The following is a 13900-nucleotide window of genomic DNA, read 5'->3' on the forward strand; positions in this document are numbered from 1 at the left end:
TGATGAGGTGGATTTACAAACTGCTTATAATAACTTGTTTGTGGAATGTGATAAATTGAACAAGCTGAATAGGAAAAATCTGAAAGAAGCTGAACTTGAGAAAGAAAGATTAATGAAATCTATGGATGAATGTTTAGCTATTCGAAACACTTTGACTTCTGAAAATCTCATGCTGATTGCTAAAGTGAAATCTCTGGAAAAGAACTTGAATGATTCGAATGATCATTTAAAGAAGTTTTCTAGTGATAAATTGAATCAAATGTTAGGAAATCAGAAACATTCACATGATAGGACTGGATTGGGTTTTAATAAACATGTTAATGCATCTTCTTCAAATGTTGCAACCCCTTCAAAAATCATGTTTGTGAAACCTAAAATGAAAAATGTGGAAATTGAAAATTCTTGCTTACCTCAAGAAAGTTCAGAAGATGTGACCAAGAAAAATAAATTGAAATTCAAAGTTCCAGTAAGGACTAACTTCATTCCTACTTGTTTTCACTGTGGTGTCAAAGGTCATACTCGACCAAACTGTTTTCAAATTAGGGCTCAACAACCATGGTCTCAGAAGAATTTCCCTAGAATAGATGAACCTGGAATTGGAAATCAACTAAAAGTTTTAACTGCTCAAGTGAAACTTATTAGTGAAAAGTTAGTTGTTTTGTCAAATTATGTTGATATAAAAGATATGTCTAATTTAATTGACAAAAATGTGCAAGTTCCTCCTCAAAAGGAACAGGTCTGGGTTAAAAAGAAGGATCATCTATGTCTTGTTGCTCATACTGCCTTAAGTGTGCTTAACTCGTGTTTGTGGTTTCTGGATAGTGGTTGTTCAAAACATATGACAGGTGATAAGTCTCTATTCAAAGAGCTTAAAGAAGGCAAAGGAGGTGGAAGCATCACTTATGGAGATGGCAGCAAATCGAAGGTGATTGGTCAAGGAATTGTGGAAATTTCCGGTGCCCCTACTCCACAAGAAGTACTGTATGTTGAAGGTCTCCGGGCAAATTTATTGAGCATCAGTCAATTTTGTGATTATGATTTAGTGGTCCAGTTTTCCAAGAAAGAATGCAGCATATTTGACTCTCAAGGAAAATGGTTGATGGGAGGAAAGTGCACTGCTGACAATTGCTATTGTCTCTCCTCAAATTCCCAAATAAAATGCAATAAGGCAACCCTGGACACTGGAGAATTGTGGCATCAACGGTTGGGGCATCTAAATTTTCATGATCTGGTCAGAATTTCTAAGACAGAAGCCATAGCTGATCTACCAAAAATTCATCAGGCTGATAAAGGAAAGTGTGGCCCATGCCAATTGGGGAAACAAACTAGAACTCCTCACAAAAAGATCTCAGGTATTGTTACCTCTCGAAACTTAGAGCTTCTTCACATGGATCTCATGGGCCCTACACGGACAGCTAGTTTGGGAGGCAAGAAATACATTATGGTGATCGTTGATGACTTCTCTCGATACACATGGGTAATTCTGTTAAGAGAAAAATCTGAAGCCTTTGCACAAGCTCAGATCTTGTTTCAGAAAATCCAAAATGAACAAGACTGTCTCATCAAGCGGATCCGAAGCGATCATGGCAGAGAATTCGAGAATTCAAGTTTTGAAGATTATTGTGCTCAGCAAGGTATCAAACAAGAATTTTCATCCCCCATAACTCCTCAACAAAATGGAGTAGTTGAATGGAAAAATCGAGTCATACAAGAAATGGCTAGAGTTATGATACATGCTAAGGATTTGGCACAACATTTTTGGGGAGAAGCAATCCATACAGCATGCCATATTGTTAATCGAGTTTTTCTCAGACCTACAACTACCAAGACACCATATGAGCTATGGCGAGGAAAGAAACCCACTGTCAAATATTTTAGGGTGTTTGGAAGTACCTGTTACATTCTTCGTGATAGAGAAAACTTGGGGAAGTTTGATGCAAAGAGTGACGAAGGAATTTTTCTTGGATACTCTAATACAAGTCGAGCCAGTTGTGTGTATAACAAAAGAACCAAGACAGTAATGGAATCAGTAAATGTTGTCATCGATGATGAAACTACCAATGAGCATTTTGCAGAAGAAGAGCTTCAGGTTGAGGGGGAGCAAGTTGATATGTCTGATAAAACTCATGAACCTCTCAGTCCGAACAGCTCAGCAGTCCGTACTTCAATACCTTCAGATACTGAAGACATGACTCCTTCACCAGTTCCACACTTGAACTCTCATGCACCATCCTCCAGAGTCAAACTTAATCATCCTAGAGAAAATTTGCTGGGAAACGTTAATGAAGGACTACGTCTACGAAACAGGGTGGTCAATCAAGTCACTTATTCGTGTTATCTCTCTCAGTTTGAACCAAAGAAGGTTAATGAGGCATTAGAAGATGAGAGTTGGGTGGCAGCTATGCATGATGAACTCAATCAGTTTGTTAGGAATGATGTCTGGAAATTGGTTCCAAAACCAAAAGATCAGAATATCATTGGCACTAAATGGATCTTTAAGAATAAATCTGACGAGCATGGTACAGTGGTAAGAAACAAAGCTCGATTGGTTGCTCAAGGATACACTCAGGTTGAAGGAGTGGATTTAGATGAGACATTCGCACCAGTAGCCAGATTGGAATCTATCAGAATTTTGTTGAGCATCTCATGTCATCTCCAGATCAAATTGTATCAGATGGACATCAAGAGTGCTTTTCTTAATGGCATTCTTCAAGAAGAAGTATATGTAGCTCAGCCAAAAGGGTTTCAGGATCCTACTTATCCGGATCATGTTTACAAGTTGAAAAAGGCGCTTTAGGGATTGAAACAAGCTCCGAGAGCTTGGTATGAACGTCTGACAACATACCTTCTTGCACATGGGTTCATCCGAGGACAGGCTGACCGTACATTGTTCATTCGTAGGAAAGGCAGTCAACTTCTCATTGTCCAAATTTATGTATATGACATTATCTTTGGCTCTACGGTTGACTCACAGGCTCATCAATTTTCTACAGAAATGAAGCAAGAATTTGAAATGAGTATGATTGGTGAACTGACCTATTTTCTAGGTTTTCAAGTTCAACAATCCAACAAAGGCATCTTTGTGTCTCAACCAAAGTATGCCAAAGATCTTGTGAAGAGATTTGGGTTGGATGGAAAAAGTCATGCTCGCACACCCATGAGTACGAGTATTAAGCTGAGTGCAGATGTAGCTGGAAAAACCGTTGACCAAACTTTATACAGAAGCATGATAGGCTGTCTCCTTTATCTTACAGCTAGTCGACCAGATATATCTTTCAGTGTGGGTGTATGTGCTCGATTCCAAGCTAATCCAAAGGAATCCCATCTGACAGCTGTTAAACGGATCCTTAGGTATATAAATGGCACAATCAATTTTGGAATTTATTTCTCTACTAATACAAATCTTGAACTTGCAGGATATTCTTATGCTGACTGGGCTGGAAATGCTGATGATCGAAAGAGTACATCAGGCGGATGTTTTTACGTGGGAACGAATCTGGTCGCTTGGATGAGTAAGAAACAAAACTCCATCTCTCTTTCTACTGCTGAAGCCGAATTTATAGCTGCTGGGAGCTGCTGTACACAGCTCATCTGGATGAAACAACTTCTTGCAGACTATGGATTTGATCAAGGAAAAATGATTGTCTACTGTGACAATACGAGTGCCATCAACATCTCAAAGAATCCGGTTCAACATTCACGCACGAAACACATTGACATTCGTCATCATTTCATTCGTGACTTGGTCGAGACCCATGTGGTATCTCTTGAATTTATGCCTACTGAACACCAATTAGCTGACCTATTTACAAAACCCCTAGATGGATCTAGGTTTGAGTATCTCAGGAATGCTATTGGTGTATGCGATCTCTCATGATTGTATACATAGAACATGCCTAGAAATTGCACATATTGATACTTGTCTATAGCTGTTCTAGGGCAATTTTTTTTGTTGTTTTGTTTTTGTTTGATTTGTTTTTATTATCTTTACTTCTTTTATTTTATTTATTTATTTTTTTTAATTGTTGGATATTCAGTTACTCATGTCTTGTGCTCAAATGAATATTTCACATATGAGTGGGGTCAATATTTCTGCAATTTACATCTATTACTCCATATGTTTCTGATATACTTTGTTTTTCTGAAGACTGTTAAAGGAGTAAAAGTCAGTTTTTGTCTCATGTCCCAAATTATGCACTTTTTGCCCCCATTAGGTTTAGATTTTTGTTATGTGTTTGGAAATTTGGAGCAAACATTTTGTTTGGAAGATAGGCAGTGTAGAATCTTGCCACTTGACCAACTCGTTAGTTGAACCTAGCTCCTAAAAATTCCACCATTTTCCAAAAAAAAAAAAAAAAAAAAAGGGCATAAAATAAGCTCAGATGATTTCATTTTGCTTCTGTCTGTCCCTAAAGAAAGAATCAGTGATCAAATCATTGCGGAAATAGATGATTACTAAAGGACATGGTAAAAGAAAATGATCAATCTCAGGGGGAGTGTATCGGATGAGGGAATCTAGGTCCTAACATTATAAGGTTTTACTGTGGTTTGCATCAGACTGCTGGTCTTCATTTACAAAATGTCTGCCTAGATTTACCTTTCATTGATGAAATCTTAGTTAATGGGAGTATTCACACACTACACCATCACATGAGATCTCTGATAATTGCTTACTTGACCGAATTCACAGAATAAGGTTGTGTCTTGCATATGATGTAAGTGTATATTTTTGACCACTCCGAATTGTTAAGATTTCATAAGAACACTCATGGGTTATTAGATATCTAAACAATTCTGTTTGTTTTATGTTTTTTTTCTATTTTTCTTCAAAAAAAAAAAATTAATTAATTAATTAATTAATTAATTAATTAATTTGTTTGTTTTTAGTTTATTTTTATTGTTGCGGTCCGGACACTGTGCTTACATGTCCGGACACGCAAACAACTTTGGTTGTATCGCCGGTTCCTTAAAAACCTTGCAGTCCAATTTTTTTCATATTTCGTACTCAGCCGAATCATTTTCTTCTCTCAATTTTTTTGTGTTCTTTCGTTTGATTCTCTGTGTGTCCATCTCCTCTAACTACATTCAACATTCAACAATCCACGGTATGTTCTTATTTCTCCTTTATTTTTTTCAGTTTTTGTGCTCAAATCAAAACTTGGGATGAATATGTTTGGTGTTGAATTTGAAACTCCGATTTGCTGTTGTGGTTAATTAGAGTTGATCTTTCTATCTCCTTCACATAAGTGTACTCAAATACATTACCTATGATGTATTTAGGACTCGGTTCCTCTTCTTGCCATGTGTTTGTTCATGCTCACATCTATATGCCCATCTTGTGTTTGATAAAATGCCTCAAAGAATCAAATATCCATGTGTGCTCCATTTTCTTTCAATCACATTGATCTACTTCACTGTTATTGGTATTTCAATATTGATTGGCATAGCACTAGGAACAGTTTGTTTCAAATTCATGGATTGTTCACGGATGATTTTTCTTGCCCATAACGTGTTTGATTAAATGTCTCAAAGACTCAGTTTTGAAATTGTGTTCCATTTTTTTTCATTACCATGTTTTATTTCAAGATATTTAGTTTTTAGATGTTGGTTGCAAAGTTTCAAGATATATACATGAAATTTTTTTCGAGTGTGGGATCACATTGGATCACTTGTTTCATCTCAAAAATTATTTTTCCAAGATACTTTCTTCCATGATTTTAGATATTCGTTTTTTTTTTTCTTTTTCTTCTTTGATATGACTGCAGAAAATGGTGTATCCAATTTCAGAATCAACACCAAGGAGAAAGCGCACTCGTGAAGAAAAATCAGTCCTACAAGATAAGATTTTGACTCGCAAAATTGTGATCGAGCGTGGAGTAGAACAAAATGATCTTCAAGTGGAACCATTTCGATTCATTCATGACATCTTCCAGGAAAATCAATGGACCTCCTTGTTCATTCCTGTTAATGCCTACACTAGGTTAGTTCGGGAATTCTACTACAACATCGACGACATTGACTTAGTTGGTCCCCCGTCATTCAAGACCAAGGTCTCCGGGAAAACTCTCAATATCACTACTGAGCTGATCAGTGAGGTTACTGGGATACCACTGACAAATGAGAAGCCACTTCCATTTCTGGAAGATGATCCACAACCAACAAAAGCTGAAATCATGGCTGTTCTAAATCCAAGTCGGCAGATTGTATGGGATGAAGACCTGAACAAAATTCCGATTGGCCATGTACGGGCTCCAGAGAGGCTCTTAACTCGGATTGTACTGCAGAATATTTGGCCAATCTCTCGACATAGTCATGTGACTATCGAACGAGCAATGATGATTTATGGCATCATTACTCGTGCTGAATTTTGTTTATGCACTCATCTAGTGTTGACTATGATCGAGCTCCATGAAGATCACTCGATTGCATTACCATATGGCGGTCTCATTACAAAGATTTTGCATGCCACTTTGCCAAAAATTGCTGCAAATGAACATTTGGAAGCCCCTGAAGGTTACTTTGGAAAAGCAACTGTGATGAAGTCAAATGCACAACTTCGGCTTCACGCTCCAGATGCGCAGGCGCCTTCACTTGCTCATGATTCTCCAGCTGCGTCCTCCTCGGGATCCTCAGACATGTCAAGTCAATTAACTAAAATAATTGACTTACTTCAAACTCAAGGCCAAAGCATTGAAGCTATCAACACTCGTCTAACGAATTTGGAGAAAGATGTGAAGTCCATCAAGGAAAGCTTTTGGCAAGAATAATTTGTCCCTCCTGTTTGTGTTTGTTTCTGGCAAGAATAATTTTTGTTGTCTGGTTAAAACTTGGTTGTTGGTTTTCTTATTCAAAACTCTAGTTTGTTTTGCTTCCTTTGTCCTTCCGAGACAAAAAGGGGGAGTTATTTTATTTTGATTTTCATGCGCTACAATTAATTCTATTTTTGTTCCCGAATGGCCAAAGGGGAAGTTTATTAGTTTACATTGGTTGGCTCATTCGATTTACATGTATGGAGTTTAGGAAGCTATTTCCAGAAACCAGAAACAAGTTTTTGAAGGAGGGGTCCGGACCGCCAGAAGCAGGGTCCGGACCCCATTTCCAGAAACAAGTTTTTTCAAGCAGGGTCCGGACCGCCAGAAGCAGGGTCTGGACCCCATTTCCAGAAACTTGATTTTTCAAGCAGAGTCCGAACCGCCAAAAGCAGGGTCCGGACCCCATTTCCAGAAACTTGATTTTATGAGGCCTGTCCGGACCCCAGATCTTCCCTGTCCGGACATGGCTGATTTATTAGGTTTATTTGTCTATTTAAGCTACGTGAGTTTGCTATTTACAACTACGTATTTTATTTAGCAAAATTAGGGTGCTTTGATAGAGAGAATTTGTTCTAGATTATTGTTGAAGAGAAAATACGTGAAGCCAATCGGAGTTCCGGTGAAAGGAAATCTTTTAGAAGAATCGTGCCAGATGTTCTGGAAAGGGCTACTGAGGTAGAAGTCAAGTGGGTCACTTGTCGTGTGCAAGGAAGAGTCAAAGGTTTTGTTATTCTTCTTGTATTCCTTATTCTTCTATATAGTGAATTGATTTCCTGGGTTTGGCTGCCCCGAAGAGGTTTTACATTTAGAGAGTTCTCTAAATGGTTTCCTCTTCATAACCAAATTTCTGTGTTCTTGATTGCATATTTCATATCAGTATTTGGTTGATCGTTTAACTGCTAAGTTAGATCTGCGTTCTGGTTATTTTCTATTAAACACCTAGAAGTGTGAGTAGGTGATAATTGGAGTCGTTTTAGAATTTTCAAATAGTAACTACATAACTTATATACGAATTCAATATTAGTATTTGAAGCATATATACTTACTTATTGTCCAGAGCTGGCGACTGCCCAACACTTCTGGAGCAGGGTCATCGGGCTGTGAGTCATGCGTGGCACCTATCCCATCATCCACGTCTGTCGGTCCCTTTGTCTCGCTATCCTTCAGTTGCGATGGCTCACTATAGTTCAAACATGTGTTCTCATCGAGGGGGAATAACCACTCTACATGGCCATGTGAACATATTCCTAACTCGCTTATCGTAGGCAGCGGACTAGGCGCATGATACTCTCACTCTGTGTCGTATGGAGACGGTTGAGATTGATACCCCATCTAGGACCCTTCCATATGCTTTGGAAGTACTAATCTATACCCCTGATCGTCTACCTGTGGGGACCTCCATCGTCTACTCTTCCCGAGGACCATTCTTGATGTGTCAACATAAGACATGTCAAGAATTAAGTTTCTTGATGTGTCCACATGTGACACGTCAAGAACTTATTTCAAGAAATTTTTGACGTGTCACATGTGGACACATCAAGAAATTATTGAAAGATAAATTTTTAAATTTTGAATTTATATCATTTTTTTTCTCTTATATAACACATTATAAATACAATATACTTAAAACTAATTAGAGAACGAATAAATTAATATTCTAAATGTACAGATAATAAAATCCATTTTTTCGTGAGGGCTCAATAATCCACTCACCGAGAATTAGATTGAGCTTCCAGGCATTTCCATCGTAGGATCAATGAACAATTGAGATAAGTGAAGGACTCGCCAAACACATATTTTGTGTTGGCCGGGTTCATGTAGGGTTTGCGGGTCTTATAAAATAAATGTATTCTGTATGTCCTATTTTTAAAAAATTAATATGGCTATCATATTAATATTACTAGAATGATTTATGAATGATAATATTACTAGAATGATTTATGTCAGAATATTACTAGAATGATTTATGCATGATAATATCATATCATATTAATATGGCTATCATTTCATTTCATATTAATATTAATGAAATGTTTGATTTATATATGCATGATAATATTAATTGGTATACAATACGTATATACCAATTAATTTATACCAATATGATAAAATGTTTGATTTATGCATGATAATATTAATTTATACAATATCTATATAGCAACTAAAATTAATTTACTACCTAATTTTTTTAATACATATTGTATAATTAATTATACAATATGCATGATAATAATTTTTTGACGTGTGGAATAATGGCACGTCAAAAAATTTTGACGCGTTAAAAATAACACGTCAAAAATTTTTGACATGCCTTTTCGGCACGTCAATAATTATTGACGTGTCATAATGACACGTCAAAAATTATTGATGTGGCATTTAGACACGTCAAAAATTTTTGACATGCCATTATGACACGTCAAAAAATTTTGACGTGCCACTATGACACGTCAAAAATTTTTGACATGTTGAAATCCGCCACGTCAATAAACACATTATTGACGTGTTTATTTAGCCACGTCAAAAATTATTGACGTGGCAAACATGAGTTACTGTTTGCCACGTCAATAAAGTCTCTGATTTTTGTAGTGCCATATTGCAAAGCTAGATCCTTGCTGCATCAAGTCATCGACCACTCTTGCAGCCTCAGTTGTTTTGGCTAGGCTCAACTCCAAGGCAATCCTAGAAAGAACCTTAAGATATGCACTCGAACTCCGAGGATCCGACTCTGAAGTTGCAGTGCAAACGTCGGGAGAGGTGGTGCCGCCACAAGTTTTGGTTATTAGGGCCTTGCTCGTCTCATCAGCGGCCATCCCACATTGAAAAATTGCTACAAGATCACAAGGAGAGGGAGAGAAACACCAAGTTGTTTAATTCCCATTTTCCCTGCACAATGGAAGAGCTTCTTGCAAGTTTCCTACTTTCAAGTTTCCTACTTTGTCCATCTTTTTATACTGTCAATGTGAACTAATTGTGGTTGCTTGCTTTGACCATATTTGTGGTCTGTATTTTTTTTTTTTTTTTTTGGCCTAATTATGGCGGGCAAGAAATACAGCAGTTTAAGGAAATCCCTTTATCTTTAATTAGCTAATATCCACACCTACCTTCATGCTATTTTTCATTCTTTCGGTATATTCAACGGACAAGGCGTACTCAATCTACCTTTGAATTAATCTTAATTAAAAAATAAAATAAAAAATTCAATGGTAGATTAAGCATGTCTTATCAACTAAATATGCTAAAAATATACTGAAAGAACGCAAAATAACATTTCTCTTCTTCACACTGTAGATCTTAATTGGCCCACATAAAAAAACCAAAGAAAAGGAGAAAACTTGAAAGATGAGCAAAGCAGTATTGTTGCACCTCAATAATCCATTGTTTAACATGATGCTCCCTTGACTCAAACCCTTGACTCTGATACTATTTGTTGGATTAAGCCTTTGACCTTCTAACTTGAATAGTACTAATTGTTATCCAGTGAGAGAAGCCAAAACTTTTTATGGCTTTCAAAAGCGCGCATCGCAAAACATGTTCTAAAGACATCCATGTGAGTAGAATAACATTATTGCACCTCAACGCAACGTATCAAATAGTGTGTGGAGTAAGGTGTAATTTATGTCCATGTTTGGTTACCATGCTTGAACATATATACTTCTTGCATGTATTCATATTTTTAATCGAATGTAAATTATATATATATTGCTCAAAGAAAGGGTGGAATACTTGTATCATGTAGGAGTTTAATAACATATTTGACATTAGCAGTTATATAAACAAAAAATAAAATAATAAAATAAATGAAGTATTATTAGCGATGACTTTATGTTGTTGTTGATAACTTATTATCAGCGACCACATTTCATTTTGAGTTCTTAAGCTATTACCAATGACCCTAAACATTATAAGCAATGACTTTTGTATTTGCAAGGACTTATCAACAACAAGAAGTCGTTACTAAAAGTCATTAGTGATGACTTTCGGACTTTTAATAACGAGTCATACTAAAGACCTATTTTTTAAAAAATAAAAATCAAGAAAAAGGAGAACAAAAAACAAAAAGTTAAAGAAATGGCACAACTTCCATAATAGTAATACTTTGATATTTTAGAAATATTTATTCACGGAAAAGATAATTACAGTGATCAGAAAAGGAGATGTAAAATGGTCTTTACATCAGTGGAAAACTTGGATAGAAATGTATTTTTTTCAGTCAACTCTGGTATGTTAAAGGTGCTACAATGAACAGCTTCCTGATTAAGAACATCCACACTTTGATATGCCTTATCATACTTCCCCTGGTCAAAAGATGGGATACCCTCCTCTTTAATTTTGGAGATGCTCATGTTATAACCATCGAAACAGGCTGAGCGCTCTGCCCATGTCGCATAGCCAGATGCATGTTGCAGCAAGTCATAGGCCACTCCTGCAGTCTCTGTTGTTTTGGCTACGCTCAACTCCAAGGCAATCCTAGAAAGGCCCTTAAGATCTGCACTCAAACTCCGAGGATCCGACTCCAAAGTTGCGGTGCAAACATCGGGAGAGGCGGTGCCACCACAAGTTTTGGTTATTAGGGCCTTGCCCGTCTCATCGGCAGCCGTCCCACATTGAAAAATTGCTACTAAGATCGCAAGGAGAGGGAGAGAAACACCAAGTTGTTTAATGCCCATTTTTCCTGCACAATGGAAGAGCTTATTGCAAGTTTCTTTTTATACTATCAATGTGAACTAATTGTGGTTGCTTGCTTTGACCATATTTGTGGTCAGTTTTTTTTTGGCCTAATTATAGTGGGCAAGAAATACAGCAGTTTAAGGAAAACCTAATCTTTTTTCTTTAATTAGCTTATATCCACACCTGCCTTCATACTATTTTTCTTTTTTTCTTTTTTCAGTATATTCAACCGACAAGGCATACTCAATCTACCTTTAGATTAATCTTAATTAAAATAAAAAATGAAAAATTCAATGGTAGATTGAACATGCCTTATCAACTAAATATACTAGAAAAATACTGAAAAAACGCAAAATAGCATTTCTCTTCTTCACACTATAGATCTTAATAGGCCCACCAAAACAAAACCACAAATATATATATATAAGAAAAAAAACCCAAAAAAATAAGAAAACTTGAAAGATGATGTGTATATATACATATATGAACCAGAGCCAGAGGGTGGGGAAATAAAGCTGAAACCCCTCTTCAGACTTCAACAATGGCAATACTTTTCCCAGTACTTTTCTAAGCTCACCCTTCTCACCATCCTCTCCATTTTCTTCACAGTACTTTCCCCAGTCTCACAGATAAATGAAAAGAAACAAAACCCACTTAAAAGCCAAAGAAACCAATTTTCTCATTGTCTTCGATTCTTGATGTTCTTTCTTACAGCTAAATCTCCACAATACTACCACTAGGAATCACAAAAATCAAGCAGCAAAAAGTACAAAATCAAGACACACAACCCAACCCTTTGTGGGTGTGAACATTGGCACCAATTAATGTCTACAATCTACAAATCGATTGTCCGAGTGAGTCTTACCTGAAATCTAAATGTAAAAAGTAAACTAGTGTGGGGGCCGTTGTTTAGTCAGTTCAAAATTTTCTTTCTAAAGTAAAATTTTTTTGACAAATAGTAGAGACCACGACCCTACTGTTTCAATGTCCTCTTGTTGTGATTTTATGGCCTTGGGATGGTTCGGCCACCTCTCCGTTTGGCTAAAGGGATAGCTTGACCACCTTTTGTTTTATATTTTTTTTATTTTAATAGAAAATTTGGTTTTTTATTATTTTTTAATATTTGTAAGCTTTTATTGTGACGCGTGTCAAAATAAGATCAATGCTTGTGTGGCACATTATCGAATTTTGTCAATGCTCTGGGAAGCCATCTACTTATAAGAGCTTACAACACGGAAAGGCCAACACATGTTTAACTTGAGACGAAGGCAGTAATGTTACATTCATTCTGCTTGATTTGTATATGGTTTTGAATATAAGATTTTATTTTTATTTTATTTTTTTGCTTGGAAACTATTTACAAAGAAGACGATTTATACCTTTCAAAAAAAAAAAAAAAAAGAAGACGATTCATAGCCTTAAAAAAAACAAGCATGCTCTTGATATTCCTATGATAGCAATATTGCTTGCATGTTCATATCCTTTTGGTGCCTCTAGATAGCAATATAACTTTATGCTGGCTGACATTTCGTTTCAAGTTCTGAAGCTATTACCAATGACCCTAAGCATTGCCAGCAACGACGTTTGTCATTGCTAATAAGGTCAAAGTATTTACGATGACTTATGAGCAACAAAAGTCATTAGCGACGATTATTGAACTTTTATCGACGAGTCATGCTAAATGCCTACACTACAAAAAATAAGGACTTTATTGACGTGGCAAACAGTAATTCATGTTTGCCACATCAATAATTTTTTACGTGTCTTTTGTTTTGATGTGGCATTATGACACGTCAAAAATTTTTGACTTGTCATAATGGCATGTCATGTTATTTTTAACACGTCAAAAATTTTTGACGTGCCTTTATTCCACACGTCAATAATTATAATTAGGTAGTAAATTAATTATACAATATGTATTAAAAAAATTAGATAGTAAATTAATTTTAATTGGTATGAAAAATTAATTTTATCATATTAGTATAAATTAATTGGTATATACGTATTTTATATCAATTAATATTATCATGCATATGAATCAAACATTTCATTAATATTAATTTGAAATGAAATGAAATAAAATGATAGCCATATTAATATGATATGATAGTATCATGCATAAATCATTCTAGTAATTCTAGTAATATTCTAGCATAAATCATTCTAATAATATCATCATGCATAAATCATTCTAGTAATATTAATATGACAGCCATATTAATTTTTAAAAAATAGGACATACAGAATACATTTATTTTATAAGACCCGCAAACCCCACATGAACCCAGTCAACACAAAATATGTGTTCGGTGAGTGAATTATTGAGCGCTCACGAAAAAAAGGATTTTATTATCTGTATATCTAAAATATTAATTTATTTATTCTTTAATTAGTTTTAAGTATGTTGTATGTATAATGTG

The 13900-nt window shown here is 35.8% G+C and overlaps 2 protein-coding genes across 2 annotated transcripts; one reads left to right on the plus strand and one right to left on the minus strand.

Annotated features, from left to right (window-relative positions):
• The first annotated feature begins 5768 nt into the window (after positions 1-5768).
• Positions 5769-6767, plus strand: LOC148588158 (uncharacterized). The gene has a single exon (XM_088514428.1). It carries the CDS (start codon positions 5769-5771, stop codon positions 6765-6767), a length of 999 nt encoding a protein of 332 aa, XP_088370554.1.
• Positions 6768-10954: 4187 nt separating this feature from the next.
• LOC148588159 (uncharacterized) lies at positions 10955-11479 on the minus strand. The gene has a single exon (XM_088514870.1). It carries the CDS (start codon positions 11477-11479, stop codon positions 10955-10957), a length of 525 nt encoding a protein of 174 aa, XP_088370996.1.
• Positions 11480-13900: the final 2421 nt, after the last annotated feature.

The sequence above is a fragment of the Corylus avellana genome, chromosome 1 (genome assembly GCF_965113065.1).
Source record: "Corylus avellana chromosome 1, dhCorAvel1.hap1.2, whole genome shotgun sequence".
Classification (NCBI taxonomy): domain Eukaryota; kingdom Viridiplantae; phylum Streptophyta; class Magnoliopsida; order Fagales; family Betulaceae; genus Corylus; species Corylus avellana.